At 38.7% G+C, this 16,680-nt stretch overlaps 1 protein-coding gene across 1 annotated transcript in view; it reads right to left on the bottom strand.

The window, feature by feature from the left end:
* The window catches only part of CLCN7 (chloride voltage-gated channel 7), a 1,228,907-nt gene that overhangs the window by 323,666 nt on the left and 888,561 nt on the right, over positions 1 to 16,680 (bottom strand). The window contains exon 17 of the mRNA XM_044089120.1: positions 13,311 to 13,477. Coding sequence (XP_043945055.1) covers positions 13,311 to 13,477 — 167 coding nt within the window. The remainder of the gene's footprint in view (positions 1 to 13,310; positions 13,478 to 16,680) is intronic.

Consider the following 16,680-nt stretch of genomic DNA (forward strand, 5'->3'; position numbering starts at 1 on the left):
GTAAATTTACTCACACACCCACTTTTGTTGTGACCAGCCATGTCCATGATGATCACACCTACTTCTGTTGTGACCAGCCATGTCCACAATGTTCACACCCACTTCTGTTGTGACCAACCATGCCCATGATGTTCACACCCACTTCTGTTGTGACCAGCCATGTCCACAATGTTCACACCCACTTCTGTTGTGACAAGCCATGTCCATGATGTTCACACCTACTTCTGTTGTGACCAACCATGTCCATGATGTTCACACCCACTTCTGTTGTGACAAGCCATGTCCACAATGTTCACACCTACTTCTGTTGTGACCAGCCATGTCCATGATGTTCACACCCATGTCCATGATGTTCACACCCACTTCTGTTGTGACCAGCCATGTCCATGATGTTCACAGTACTTCACAGGTCTACTTAGATTTACATAGAAGCTTGTACACAAAAGTTTACAAACAGAGCATTTTCTAATATAGTTTTACTGCTCTGTCACAGATGCAGCATTTTCTAATATAGTTTTACTGCTCTGTCACAGACAGAGCATTTTCTAATATAGTTTTACTGCTGTCACAGACATAGCATTTTCTAATATAGTTTTACTGCTCTGTCACAGACAGCATTTTCTAATATAGTTTTACTGCTCTGTTACAGACGGAGCATTTTCTAATATAGTTTTACTGCTCTGTCACAGACACAGCATTTTCTAATATAGTTTTGCTACTCTGTCACAGACACAGCATTTTCTAATACAGTTTTACTGCTCTGTCACAGACATAGCATTTTCTAATATAGTTTTACTGCTCTGTCACAGACACAGCACTTTCTAATATAATTTTACTGCTCTATCACAGACATAACATTTTCTAATATAGGTTCCTAGGTAGGTACTAGGCTATCTGCCCAAAGGCATTTATAAGCCTAGCCGGAATGTGTTGGCTTTCGCCGCCACTTAGATTAGTTCCCTGTGCCTCTGTCCAGCATAGTTTTACTGCTCTGTCACAGATGAAACATTTTGTAATATAGTTTTACTGCTCTGTCACAGACATAGCATTTTCTAATACAGCTGTATGTGTATGTAGTAATTCAGTTAGTCACTACTAGCTGTTAGATTTTGTTTTATCTTTGAATCACTAAGTTAGCTAATGCATAACAATTGTCAGGCCATCAGGAAATGCAGACATTAACCTGAGTAATTACTGCCTATTCCTGTGTTATTGTGGTAGAAACGAGGTACTAGTGTGAGTGTTATTAACTCAAATTTGGTTTCACTTCGTTCGTATGTTACAAAGTACTTCTACGCCCTTGTGTCTCTGCTTTATTAAATAAGACCTATCTTAACATAGCTGTAATGTTTTTAAAAGCTGTATAAACTGACTGTTTTAAAACTGCTGCTGTAAGGTTTTTAAAAGCATTCTAGATAGACTGTCTTAAAACTGCTTTAAACGTTTCTCTACTGTGCTATGGTATTCTGTGCTACTGTTAGATAAACAGACTTATGTACCGTAGTAAGCCATGTTATTTGCCACTTAGACTAGTTCCCTGTGCCTCTGTCCAGCATAGTTTTACTGCTCTGTCACAGATGAAACATTTTGTAATATAGTTTTACTGCTCTGTCACAGACATAGCATTTTCTAATACTTCATGTATGTGTATGTAGTAATTCAGTTAGTCACTATCTAGCTGTTAGATTTGTTTTATCTACCGGTGAATCACTAAGTTAGCTAATGCATAACAATTGTCAGGCCATCAGGAAATGCAGACATTAACCTGAGTAATTACTGCCTATTCCTGTGTTATTGTGGTAGAAGAGGTACTAGTGTGAGTGTTATTAACTCAAATTTGGTTTCACTGATGTATGTTACAAAGTACTTCTACACCCTTGTGTCTCTGCTTTATTAAATAAGACCTATCTTAACATAGCTGTAATGTTTTTAAAAGCTGTATAAACTGACTGTTTTAAAACTGCTGCTGTAAGGTTTCTCCTGCAACTATTCTAGATAGACTGTCTTAAAACCCTATATCATCTATCTCTGCTCTCTACTGTGCTATGGTATTCTGTGCTACTGTTAGATAAACAGACTTATGTACCATAGTAAGCCATGTTATTTGTCTGTAACCTTAGAAATGATGGTCTATAACTGTTTGTATGCACTGAAATACTGTGTTCATTACCCTATCTCTATTTAAGACTGCTTTTCTTATTCCTTCATTATTTCTTTGTCCCCACCGTTCCAGGTTTGAATCATCTATCTTGCAGTAGAATTGCTCTACCTACTCTTCCCAACTAAAGGACCCAGTAATCAGCAGCTCTCAAATCTAACTAACTCTTCCATAGCAAAGAAACTTGCCGTCCTGCTACTCCGCTCCTCTACCCTACCCCCAATTCCCACCCACCCCAGCACACTTACCTTTATTCTAACCTTGTATCTCCTCTCCTTCCCCTAAGCCAATCCAATTCTCTACCCCTCCTTTCCCTAAGCCAATCCAATTCTCTACCCCTCCCAGCATTCATCAATTAAGTAATCCCTCCCCATCTCTACCCCTTTCTAGCCTGCACTTACAACCTTACTCTTCCCCTTTTCACTAAATACACAACTATTACACCAGTTTCCTGCTCCACATTTCATTTCCTACAATTAATAATGACTCCTCCACTTCCACAACCTTCCCTCTTCTCCTCTATAAGCATTCCCTTCTAATAACTATTTTCAATGCAACCTCCTATTCATTTTACAAACGACCCCCATCTTTTTCTCCCCCACCTCCTCCACTCTCCCCCATCCCCACCCCATCACTTCACACTTTCACAATATATCCCCCTCTCTACTTCAACCTAACCCTCTTTACTATTTTAAATGAAAATTCCTAACCATTTCATTAAAGTCTACTATAACCAAAGTAAAATTGTCAGTCCCACTACTTACAAACTGCAAACCAAAGGTCTTGCTCCATTCCTCCTCTAACTGGCTGTCCCTAGCTGAAAATATTCACCCCAACCCTGGACCCAAGACTAGCAACAACCTCACTCCCCCTATCTCTGCAAACAGAACCAACCACAAATATCTCAAGCTCATTACCATTAATGCCCAGAGTGTAAAAAACAAAATAGTTCTCTTCCATGCGTTGCTAAACCATTCTCGGCCAGATATAGTAGCAGTCTCAGAGACATGGCTGAAACCCCACATTACTGACTCTGAGATTGTACCCCCTGGCTATCAAAAACTCAGATGCGACTGCCAAAATAAAAAAGGAGGAGGAGTAGCCTTAATCTATGACAGCCTACTTGACCTCTGTCCTTACCAAAACCCCACTACTCAGTTCAACAATGCTGAACTAGCCATAGGAATTCTCAAAATGAATAACTATAAGAGTATTTGTGTGATGGCTATCTATATTCCCCCTAGAGATAATACTACCACTCTAGAAAACATACTCCTATGGACCTCAATTAACATTAAGCTTGAGACATACATATTAGGTGATGTGAATATCGACTGAAATAGAATCAATAGCAATAATCCCTCCTTACCTATCAATCTATTTAATTTCACCCAACTAACAAATGGCATTTCCGGACCCAACAGAAACAACTCCCCAGGCTCCACTCTGGACTGGATCTTAGTCTCCCATCCTAATAAGATCTCTCACTCCGGTATACTTTGTGACGCAATGAATGACCATCTCTCCCAGCCTTCATTCACCGAGCTACTCACTACTTCCCTCACCAACACCAATATACTCATATTCGTAACCTTACAAACTTTAACCCTTCTATATTCTCTGAAACCCTTAAACTAACAAATTGGGACAACCTAAAAACTCTTCCACTAGATAAAGCCTTAGACTTCTTCAATACTACCTTCCTAAACATCCAAGCCCCACCTAGAACAAAACAAATAAAACACTACTCCGCCCCATGGCTAACAAAGGACACCAAATCACTCATGCTACAAAGAGACAAGACATGGAAACTTCACAACAAAAATAAACACCCTGCTACCCTCCTTAAATATAAGCAAATCCGCAATCTCACCAAAAAGCATGTTACAAATGATAAAAAATCTTATTACACCAAACTACAGGCTTCCCACTCCAAAATTCCTAAACAATTCTGGAACTCCATCAACTCTCTTTTGCAACCTGGTACCAAATCTAATCCCTGTCCTGACAACAATAAAACTGACACAGAAATTGCCACCCTTTTCAACTCTTTTTTTACCAACTCTGTAGCTGAACTTACTAAGACTTTCCCCAACCACATCTCCTCCCCTCCTCCCAATCCCACTTCCCCTTCCTCTCCTCATCCCTCCACTCCTAATCCTCACCCCACTTTTCATCTAAAACCCATCGCTACCTCCATCAAAAAGCTTCTTTCCAAATTTAAGCCATGCTCTAATGCCCCCGACAATATCCCCTCACTCTTTCTCAAGCTCACCGCAGATGGTATCGTCATCCCCATCAGCATTCTCATCAATAGATCTATCCAGGAATCTTATGTCCCCAAATTATGGCATGCTGCCTTCATCTTGCCCCTCTACAAAGGAGGCAAAAACAATAGCATCTCTAACTTCCGACCAATAGCCATTCTTTCCCCAATTTCAAAAATCCTTGAAAAATGCATCCACCTGCAACTCATGCCCTACCTCATCAATAATCAACTCCTCACCCCTATGCAACACAGCTTCCATCCTGGCCATAGTACAATAACAGCTCTCCTCTCTTTTTTAGACATAGTTAACCATGCCCGTGACTCGGGAGAAATTGTCTCCACTGTCCTTCTCGATCTATCCAAGTCATCTGACACTGTCTCCCACACCCATCTTCTGAATCACCTCTCTAACCTCAACCTCTCCCAAAAATCCCTTACAAGTTTCAATAGTTATCTCTCTGACAGATCGCAGGCTGTGAAATAGCAAACTGATACCTCAACCTTCCTACCTACCCCAACATGGGTTCCCCAGGGGTCTATACTCGGACCAATGCTCTTCAATATATTCATCAATGGTTTTCACTCTGTGATTCCTATCACTCAGTGCAATATGCAGATGACTCCACCTCAGTCTGCTCTGCTCTTAGCCTTCCAGAGCTCCAGGCTAAAACCCAATTAGCCTTTACAACTACAGAGAACTGGATGCTTCAAAACCATCTCTCCCTTAATGCCAACAAATCCAAAATACTTCTTTTCTCCCCATCAAAAGCCCTCCCTCTCAACAAACAATATTTCAATATAATCAGCCATACCAACTCCACTACTGAAGTTGTTCCTTTTGCTAAACTTCTTGGGGTTACCATTGATGAACACCTGAAATTCGATACACATGTCCAACTAAATATTAAGAAAACCCATCAGAAACTTGGTATGCTATACACAAACTCTCACTTTCTCTCTCCCTCTACAAGGCAAATTCTCGCCACTACCTACTTACTACCATCACTACTGTATGGTGCTCCACTACTAACCAACCTCTCTTTCACCATCTCTGCAAAACCAGAAATCTGTTATAACAAAATCTCTAAATTCGCTACTAAATCTAACCATTCCTCCCACCACTGTACCTCCCTCTCCATATGCTAAACTGGCTAGAGCTTCCCAACTACCTTGACTACCTCCAACTCACTACAGCCTACAAATTAATCTTTAAACCTACATGCCCTGTCCTAACAAATATCTTACCATTTTACACACCTCTTAGACCCCTAAGATCTGCCCAATAAAATCTACTTTCTGTATACAAACTAAAACTTACTGCTGACCAGCTTCTCCTATCCTTTTCCTTAGACAAAAAAATGGAACACTCTCCCACCCCCACTAGGAATCTCTAAAAACTTTGAGCACTTCAAATCTCTGCACCATTTCTATCTCTCTCATAAACGGAAATGTAATTGCATTCTACCTACCTAATCCTGCTATTGTCTCCTACTCATGTACTTCTACATCTACCTCTACACCTTGCTGATTTTCCTCTTCAGCTGCTCCTCTCTGAATCCAATGTAATATAACAACCAAACCTGAATGCATATAATGTAAATACTGTACATAGCTTTCTATCTCTACTCTTTTCTAGATGATGTTAATTAGCTAAGATAATTATCTATGCTGTGTGTGTACTCCACTTTTGCTACAAAACAACTGCCTCTTTCTCCTCCGTACTTCTGCCTCTCTCTGCTTACACCAGAGTCTATTTCTGCTAAACATCTACCTCCGTCTCTACTGTTCAACTACCTCTCTCTTCTTCCACCACTATCTTGAATGTATACATTGTATACACAGTACTGTCCTCCATTATTTCTCCCACTTTCTACAAAACCAATTACTACTATCTTTCAAATTTTCAGTCTTTGTAACTACCAACAGAAAAAGTTACAATTTGATAGTTATTAGTATTTTGTTCAGATTATACTGCTGCCTTAGTTCTACCATATGCTGTACAAATGGCTCTCTAATCAACTATGTCTGTATGTCATGAAGAGTGCTCATCTTTTGCATTTGTAATTCGCTACATCTCTGTATACAATTCTATGATTGTAATTGTAAGTTTTGATTTACTTGTGTGTAATGTGGAGCTTTTCATCCTGGGCCTCCACTGAAAATGGGCTCCTTGAGCCCAGTTGACCTCCCCAGTCATCAAACTGGAAATAAATAAATAAATACATTTTACTGCTCTGTCCCAGACATCGCATTTTCTAATATAGTTTTACTGCTCTGTCACAGACAGCATTGTCTAATATAGTTTTACTGCTCTGTCACAGACATAGCATTTTCTAATACAGTTTTATTGCTCTGTCACAAACATAGTATTTTCTAATATAGTTATGCTCTGTCAGAGACATCGCATTTTTAATACAGTTTTACTGCTCTGTCACAGACATGGCATTCTTAATATAGTTTTACTGCTCTGTCACAGACACATTTTCTAATATAGTTTTACTGCTCTGTCACAGACACATTTTCTAATATAGTTTTACTGCTCTGTCAGAGAGACAGCATTTTCTAATATAGTTTTACTGCTTTGTCACAGACACAGCACTTTCTAATATAGTTTTACTGCTCTGTCACAGACATTTTCTAATATAGTTTTACTGCTCTGTCAGAGAGACAGCATTTTCTAATATAGTTTTACTGCTCTGTCACAGACACAGTATTTTCTAATATAGTTTTACTGCTGTCAAAGACATAGCATTTTAGTACAGTTTTACTGCTCTGTCACAGACAGCATTTTATAATATAGTTTTACTGCTCTGTCACAGACGCAGCATTTTCTAATATAGTTTTACTGCTCTGTCCCAGACATCGCATTTTCTAATATAGTTTTACTGCTCTGTCATAGACATAGCATTTTCTAATATAGTTATGCTCTGTCAGAGACATAGCATTTTTAGTACAGTTTTACTGCTCTGTCACAGACATGGCATTCTTAATATAGTTTTACTGCTCTGTCACAGACACATTTTCTAATATAGTTTTACTGCTCTGTCAGAGACAGCATTTTCTAATATAGTTTTACTGCTCTGTCACAGACACAGTATTTTCTAATATAGTTTTACTGCTCTGTCAAAGACATAGCATTTTAGTACAGTTTTACTGCTCTGTCACAGACAGCATTTTATAATATAGTTTTACTGCTCTGTCACAGACGCAGCATTTTCTCATATAGTTTTACTGCTCTGTCCCAGACATCGCATTTTCTAATATAGTTTTACTGCTCTGTCACACACATAGCATTTTCTAATATAGTTATGCTCTGTCAGAGACATAGCATTTTTAGTACAGTTTTACTGCTCTGTCACAGACATGGCATTCTTAATATAGTTTTACTGCTCTGTCACAGACACATTTTCTAATATAGTTTTACTGCTCTGTCAGAGAGACAGCATTTTCTAATATAGTTTTACTGCTCTGTCACAGACACAGTATTTTCTAATATAGTTTTACTGCTCTGTCACAGACACATTTTCTAATATAGTTTTACTGCTCTGTCAGAGAGACAGCATTTTCTAATATAGTTTTACTGCTCTGTCACAGACACAGTATTTTCTAATATAGTTTTACTGCTCTCTCAAAGACATAGCATTTTAGTACAGTTTTACTGCTCTGTCACAGACAGCATTTTATAATATAGTTTTACTGCTCTGTCACAGATGCAGCATTTTCTCATATAGTTTTACTGCTCTGTCCCAGACATCGCATTTTCTAATATAGTTTTACTGCTCTGTCACAGACATAGCATTTTCTAATATAGTTATGCTCTGTCAGAGACTTAGCATTTTTAGTACAGTTTTACTGCTCTGTCACAGACATGGCATTCTTAATATAGTTTTACTGCTCTGTCACAGACACGTTTTCTAATATAGTTTTACTGCTCTGTCACAGACACATTTTTTAATGTAGTTTTACTGCTCTGTCAGAGAGACAGCATTTTCTAATATAGTTTTACTGCTCTGTCACAGACACAGCACTTTCTAATATAGTTTTACTGCTCTGTCACAGACACATTTTCTAATATAGTTTTACTGCTCTGTCAGAGAGACAGCATTTTCTAATATAGTTTTACTGCTCTGTCACAGACACAGCACTTTCTAATATAGTTTTACTGCTCTGTCAAAGACATAGCATTTTAGTACAGTTTTACTGCTCTGTCACAGACAGCATTTTATAATATAGTTTTACTGCTCTGTCCCAAACATCACATTTTCTAATATAGTTTTACTGCTCTGTCATAGACATAGCATTTTTAGTACAGTTTTACTGCTCTGTCACAGACATGGCATTCTTAATATAGTTTTACTGCTCTGTCACAGACACATTTTCTAATATAGTTTTACTGCTCTGTCAGAGAGACAGCATTTTCTAATATAGTTTTACTGCTCTGTCACAGATGCAGCATTTTCTAATATAGTTTTACTGCTCTGTCACAGATGCAGCATTTTCTAATATAGTTTTACCGCTCTGTCACAGACGCAGCATTTTCTAATATAGTTGTATTGCTCTGTCACAGACACAGCATTTTCTAATATAGTTTTACTGCTCTGTCACAGACATAGCATTTTTAATACATTTTTACTGCTCTGTACATATAAACAATCTTCTATCCCCTTCCACAAAAAACAGTAGGTGCACAATATTTCTCTTCTATGCAGTTTAACAATTTCCCTTTCCATCCTCAGTTCATATTCCAAGTCTGTTTCTTGCATTCGACAAATTCCAATGAGTTCCATTTAGACATCTTGTAACCATTACCATTGTCAAGCTGTAAACAGTTAGATATTTCCATTTTGCAGAATGTTTTTATCATTAGAGGCTTCCAAGAAAATCTTAGACCCTGTAAATTATCAAAATTATGTAATCACAAATACACATGCACCACAACTCTAATGTCAAACCTTTCTCATCAAATCATCACACAAATTATTTTTGACTTCGTATAGCAAGTCTTCCCAAAAGAAGTCTTTCGAGAGATGAAAACTGGATTATGGTGTTCTTTATTCCATGAAGGGAGACATTAAAATTCAAGTAACTGAGTAAACAGCAGTTTTGAAAAAATTACCAGAAACAAGTGTATTGTTTACTGTAGCCTTCTGAAATGCTTCATAAATAGAAAAAGAGGGTAGCAATACAGGAAATGTTCCATCAATTGTTGGAAGAAAGCTTCCTAAGGGAAAATCAATTGAGCTGGGTGAAATAAAATTAGTAAATGACTGGTGAGAAGTGTGTGTGTGTGTGTGTGTGTGTGTGTGTGTGGAGAGGTATAAGATAAATGTCTGGATTGCTCCAGCTCCAAATGTGCACTTGTAGGGGAAGCATGTCAACTGACTGAATCTAGTGCACCCAAAAGTTAATTCCTTTAAAAATTTTTATCAACTTTCTCTTAACTTTGGAGATTTTTTTTGCTTTGGGTGGGTACTGTGGGGTGACACCCCCACATTTATATATGCCTACTCCAAGGTCACACAACAGTAGAGGAAAGGGAAAACTCCGGTGTCGCCAAAAGTTGTTTGGCATACACACACACACACACACACACACATATATATATATATATATATATATATATGTGTGTGTGCGTGTGTGTGTGCTTCTGTGTATATTACATCATACACACACACATTTTCTATAGATATACATACATATATATATATAATTTTTTTTTTGGCTGAATTGACTTGCAGTTGAAGTGGATTGGACCGACTGGCTGACACCCTTTGTAGTCTGAGAAAGCAATGCATTACTTCTGCTGATGGTCATTTTGGCTGATTAGAACTCTTTAAAGAAGCACCATAAAACTTACACTGCTGACATCCAAATGTTGTGCTGCAGTGTCATTTTCAACTGATGAATTGCCTATTAATGCAAGTAGGGGATTCCTCTGCCTCTGTTTGTTGATATGCAGTACTTTCTTGATCTGCATGCCTGACTTATGCAACTCAAAGGAATGCCAACAGAACTAGGGAGAAAATGACTTCTGCTATGCCAGGAATGTTCTTCTGAAGGGCACGGCGCAATGGTGAAATCGCCTTTCACTGCCTCTAGAAACAATCATAACAACAACCAAATTGAGACAATATAGCACCAATGAGAAGAGGAACACATTAAGTCAGTTTATTAGCAGCAGGAAACAAAAGAGCCACAGTAACTAGATTTGCTTTAAAAACTTTCCGAACCTAAGGCCATATTGTATGAAGCCCTGCAGCAGGTAGCCATATTGTATGAAGCCCTGCAGCAGATAGATGTACAACTGATAAACTAGAGAAAGGTCTTGTCTAGCTTTGGAATATCTGCCCAAGAAAATTCCAAAGTATAAAAAGTATGAAATGCCATCAAATTTCACAATTACCAACAGCTGGCAGCAGACATCTTCCAAATGAATAATCATACCCAGGCTGTGCATTAAGTTTGGTCTGGAAAACCATTACCCCAATGTCTGCTGGTAACTGCAGCCAAGAATCAAATGAAAGATAAGGTACACCAGCTGCCTTTGTCTATACAGCTTTCAAAATATTACTGCTAAGCATTTTAGAAGCTCGAAACTAGACATCATAGACTTCTGAAGACAAAGTAAATGAACTTTCTATGGGAAGTACAAATCATAACTATATAGAAATATATGATTTTCATATCTGCTCAAGTTAGACCTCCTCCCAAAAAAGACGAGACAAAGTGGGCACTTAGACTAACAATCCCAACAGCAAGCACAAGAAGAATCATTTTTACGTCTACTTTATCAACTTCTTGAATGATAAAGTAACTTGTGCAGAAATATCACTTCTTTAAGTTCTATCCCTCAACACACACACACAGGTACATACGTACACATATGCAGGGTACAGGTCTGCAGATGTTTAACAATTTTTCTAAAAAAAAAAAATATTGGGGTGGAAAACTGGTTAAGGAATACCAAAAGGTAAAGCAGAAAGTAAAGGGCATACCTTGTGCTACTACTTTCAGCGCTCCTTTGCACACAGTAATGGAAACCATTTCAAAGAATAATATCACATCGCAGCACCAACCTCAGGAAGAAATACGGTGATTCTTCCTCCTCACACACCTAATTTTCAGACCCACATGGACCTGGACAGATTGCTGACAGTTGCTATAAGATACAAACCCTTTGCTCAAGGCCTAAACCACAGATAAATCTATAACATGAAAGGTAGTTGCTCAATTTGCTGAAGAAAAAACTATGACTGGTGAAAGTTTCATCAAATCCCTAAATGCCATTTACTGATTACATAAAGTAGCAGTAATGACTTTATATTTAAGCTTCATTGGAAACTCACCAAAAAAGCATTTTAAAGGTGAAGATCAAAACGCAAAGCAAAAAGCATTCAGTGTATTTACTTTTATTAACATCAATTCAGTTGTTACGAGAAAAAGCAAGTGAAAGAGAAGTCCAGAAAGGCAGTGTGGTCATTAGTAGAAGATACGCGCTCTGAATTAGGCAGGCCTATATAATGCAGCTATGTAATGCAGCTATGAACATATTCTAACACAGTCTTAGAAGATAATATAAAAATAACATACACAGACATTATGTCATCAATTTATCACAATTACATCTGTGTAACAGGCACTGTACTGAGGACGGCAGAAATAGTGCAAACGTGAGATGCAGATAATTTAAACAATAAACAAACAGAAGAACCCCCCACACCAAGGTACATAGCTTGCTGAGAGCCCAGTCATGGAACTCTAAGGGCAACAAAGACATTAACCTACTTATGGATCCTTTATAAATTCTTAAAACTACAATTCCTAATTCACAGACCCTCTCAAATATAGCTCATATGCCACAGAATTAATGTGGAGAAGCTCATAACACATACTTGAGACCTTGAAATTTCAAAGTTTATGAGTAAATTAACCAGAAAGCAACATGCTCCCAGTTGTATGGTTCTGTCAATGAACGAATGTGTTAATAAAAGTTCTGCTCCTTCCCACAATCAAATTAAATGCATAAAGTCAGGGAGTTCAACAGGGCAGGAAAGGAAACTTGTTTACTACCCAGACACAAAGCTAGCTGAACACTGGATATATTTACTATGAAACTGGTGACACAAAGTTTAGATTTTAAAAAAGAAAAGAATGTCTTTAATCTAACCGCAGATAAACATCTTTGATTAAATGCACATATGACTGACTAGCTGTCCTGAGCCGTGTCCATTTTTCTACATTATTTGATGACACTGTCCCACTACACTGGCTACCATCACTGCACTCTGCAGTCCTACCAAAACACCAGTATGCTCTGCAGTAGATACATTAATCAGGCTTGTCAAGTCTTTATATTTGTATTTACTTATTTACACTGTTAGTCACATAAGTGGACTGGTCCAAGGACCTTTTTCAGCTGTAACATGGGCCTTAAAACAAAGGCAGTATAAACTAAAAATTAACAAGTAAATCTGAATATACAGAAAACCGTGAACAAAAAAAGAAATGAACAAACACAACACATAAGCACATCAAAAGTGGTCAATATTTACAAATTTACACTGGATAATACCTGCAGAATATGCAGCAAATCACAGCTATTAATTGCAATACAGCAGTCTTAGTACAGGGAAGGTGGAACACCACAATGTAGTTTGTTACAATTTTATACAATAATCAATACAAAGTATCATGCAACAGACAAGAAAAATGGACAAATAAGAACCAAGAGATTATAAAGAATATGATAAAAAAATAGGCAAAGCATTTTGTTCAAATATTTCAAAGTTAAAGGGCTCTTGAGAGTTCAACATTTTCATCCCTTAACACACCAAGATTAAGACCCAAATTCATAAAGCAAATAAACCAAAGAAAAATACTCACTACACCTGGAATTTTTCCAAGGAAAATGCCAGTGAGTCTGCCCCAGGCAGCACCAATCAGGAGAGATGGAATGAATACCCCTGCAGACACAGTTAAACCATATGTCCAGCAAGCAAGTAAGAAATAGCAGAGAGTGAACAGCCCCAGTGTCAGGGGATTGTAGGAACCTGGAAAAAAAAACATTAACTAGTTATTACTGTCATTACTCAAGATTTTAGTAACGTGTCAAAATGCAAGGAAAATATCAGTAGGCCTCATCAGCCGCGCAACAGAAGGCACAAATTAAAAACAGGTTATTAACCTAAAACAAAAGATTACATCAACAGGTGTTCATCTCTGATGTACAGACCACATTATTTTACTAATTCAGCCATCCAACAGAAGGCGCAAATTAAAAACAGGTTATTAACCTAAAACAAAAGATTACATCAACAGGTGTTCATCTCTGATGTACACACCACATTATTTTACTAATGCAGGATTTATTTAGCTGCTGGGTGCTCTGTAGCAGACACACAAGTAAAAATGACAAAGCAAACACCCCAGGAACTCTAGAAAACTCTGCATATGAATGGTTATCAAATAATACTGAGCAAATGCCAGTCTGTACTACAGAATGGTATTCTCTGAGCTACCCCCGTCACCCCACTTAGCAGATGAAACCTGTCTGCATTTCCTATGAAACCTAATCCTCTTTTAAAGCAGGGACCACCAGAGGCGTAGGTCTTGTATGGGTGTGTTTATCTTGGCAGTCATTCATCACTTACACATTAAATTGGCAAGTGAATTTGTCCAAGGACCCTTTAAGGCCTAAAGTGGGACTGAGGCATACAAGCACCAAAACATCAAAAATTCAATTAAAAGATTCAAGATTCAAAGAAACTTTATTGTCATTTAGGAAACACAAGTGCTACCTAAATGAAATGTTGAGTGTCAGCTCTTTTACAGGAGAAAACAAACACAAAAAGACAGACATGAGATCGTAGGTTTACCCCGGGAATCATCTCTGTGTCACTGCTGGACAGAGGCACAACAAACTAATGGGCACAGTATTTCTAACATAAGGGGCGGCGTAAGCCACATAACTTTGGGCTAGGCTTATAAATGCCTTAGGGCAGATAGCCTAGTATAAACCTATGAACCTATGACAGATATTAAAGAATAAACAATAACTATAGTACAAAAGTAAATATCTAGCTGTCGCACATGCTTGTACACTATTTATATGCAGTGGACAACACTGAACATTAGATGATTAACACATGAAAAGAAAAGTACACTATACACAGACAGATTGGGTGATATAAGGAAGTGATCAGAATTGCACTTGAATGAGAATATATTAATTTTAGTGTGCAATAAATAAATAGAATCGCTGTATGAAGAAAGGAAAAGAATGAGGGCTAACAATCTACAGTTTTGATACGTCCAGATTTACGTCTGCACCGAGTCTTATTGCAGTTGGATAAAAACTGTTTATGAATCCTGAGGTCATGCAGCGGACACTCCGTGTCCTTCTACCAGATGCAAGTTTAGTGAACCAACCATGTGCTGGATGAGAAGTGTCACTCAGTATTTTGTGGGACCTCTTTTTAAATCTCAGTTCAAAGAACTCCTGTAAGGTAGGAAGACTAGTGCCCACTATCTTTTCTGCTGTTCATATTATTCTTTGCAGCTTCTTCCTTTCAGCCATTGTGCTGTTCTTGAACCATACAGTGCAGTTGCGGGTGATAATGCTCTTGATGGCTCCTCTGTAGAAGGTATTTAGAGCATTCATAGAGAGATTTGGTTTTGTAAGCCTTTTTAGGAAGTGTAGTCGCTGGTGCGATTTTTTTTAATTAGCTGGCCTGTGTTTGTACTCCATGGAAGATCCTCTGGTATGCGTACCCCCAGGAACTTAGTAATTTGGACTCTTTCCACTTCCTCACCATTGATCTTGAGGGGCAGCTACATGGCGTAGCTTTTTCTGAAGTCAATAATGATTTATTTTCTTTTATTGATGTGCAAATTGTTGCTACTGCACCATTCAGTCAGGGGGTTGACCTCATTCCTATACCTCGTCTCGTCATCACCACTTGTAAGTCTCACCGGTGCACCATTCAGTTACGGAGTTGACCTCATTCCTACACCTCGTCTTGTCATCACCACTTATGAATCTCACCAGTGCACCATTCAGTTAGGGAGTTGACCTCATTCCTATACCTCATCTTGTCATCGCCACTTATGAGTCTCACCATTGCACCATTCAGTTAGGGAGTTGACCTCATTCCTATACCTCATCTCATCGTCACCACTTATAAGTCTCACCAGTGCACCATTCAGTTAGGGAGTTGACCTCATTCCTACACCTCGTCTTGTCATCACCACTTATGAATCTCACCAGTGCACCATTCAGTTAGGGAGTTGACCTCATTCCTATACCTCGTTTTGTCATCGCCACTTATGAGTCTCACCATTGCACCATTCAGTTAGGGAGTTGACCTCATTCCTATACCTCGGCATCACCACTTGGAGTCTCACTGGTGCACCATTCAGTTAGGGAGTTGACCTCATTCCTATACCTCGTCTTGTCATTGCCACTTATGAGTCTTACCAGTGCACCATTCAGTCAGGGGGTTGACCTCATTCCTATACCTCATCTTGTCATCACCACTTATGAATCTCACCGGTGCACCATTCAGTTAGGGAGTTGACCTCATTCCTATACCTCATCTTGTCATCACCACTTAGGAGTCTCACCACTGTGTACCATTCAGTTAGGGAGTTGACCTCATTCCTATACCTCGTCTTGTCATCGCCAATTAGTCGCACCACTGTGCACCATTCAGTTAGGAAGTTGACCTCATTCCTATACCTTGTCTTGTCATCGCCACTTACGAGTCTCACCAGTGCACCAATTCAGTTAAGGAGCTGAACTCATTCATATACCTCATCTTGTCATCGCCACTTATGAGTCTCACCAGTGCACCATTCAGTTAGGGAGTTGACCTCATTCCTATACCTCGTCTTGTCATCACCACTTATGAATCTCACCAGTGCACCATTCAGTTAGGGAGTTGACCTCATTCCTATACCTCGCCTTGTCATCACCACTTATGAGTCTCACCAGTATGGTGTCATACTTCCAAAAGTGTTGTTACCAGCACAGGTCCTTTGTGGTCTTCCAGTCAGGAAATTGAGGATCCAGTTGCACAGCCCTTTACTTATGCCAAGGTTGATTAGCTTTTCTATAAGTTGCATAGGAATCACCATATTGAAAGCTGAGCTGACATCTATAACAACAGCCTGGCACAGTTCTTCTCTTGAAGATGCTCCATAATGTGAGCTGAAGTGACACTAGAATGGCATCAGCAGTTGATCTATTTGCCCG

This window comes from Protopterus annectens, chromosome 12.part0, assembly GCF_019279795.1.
Source record: "Protopterus annectens isolate FY-2018-M chromosome 12.part0, PAN1.0, whole genome shotgun sequence".
Lineage (NCBI taxonomy): Eukaryota > Metazoa > Chordata > Ceratodontiformes > Protopteridae > Protopterus > Protopterus annectens.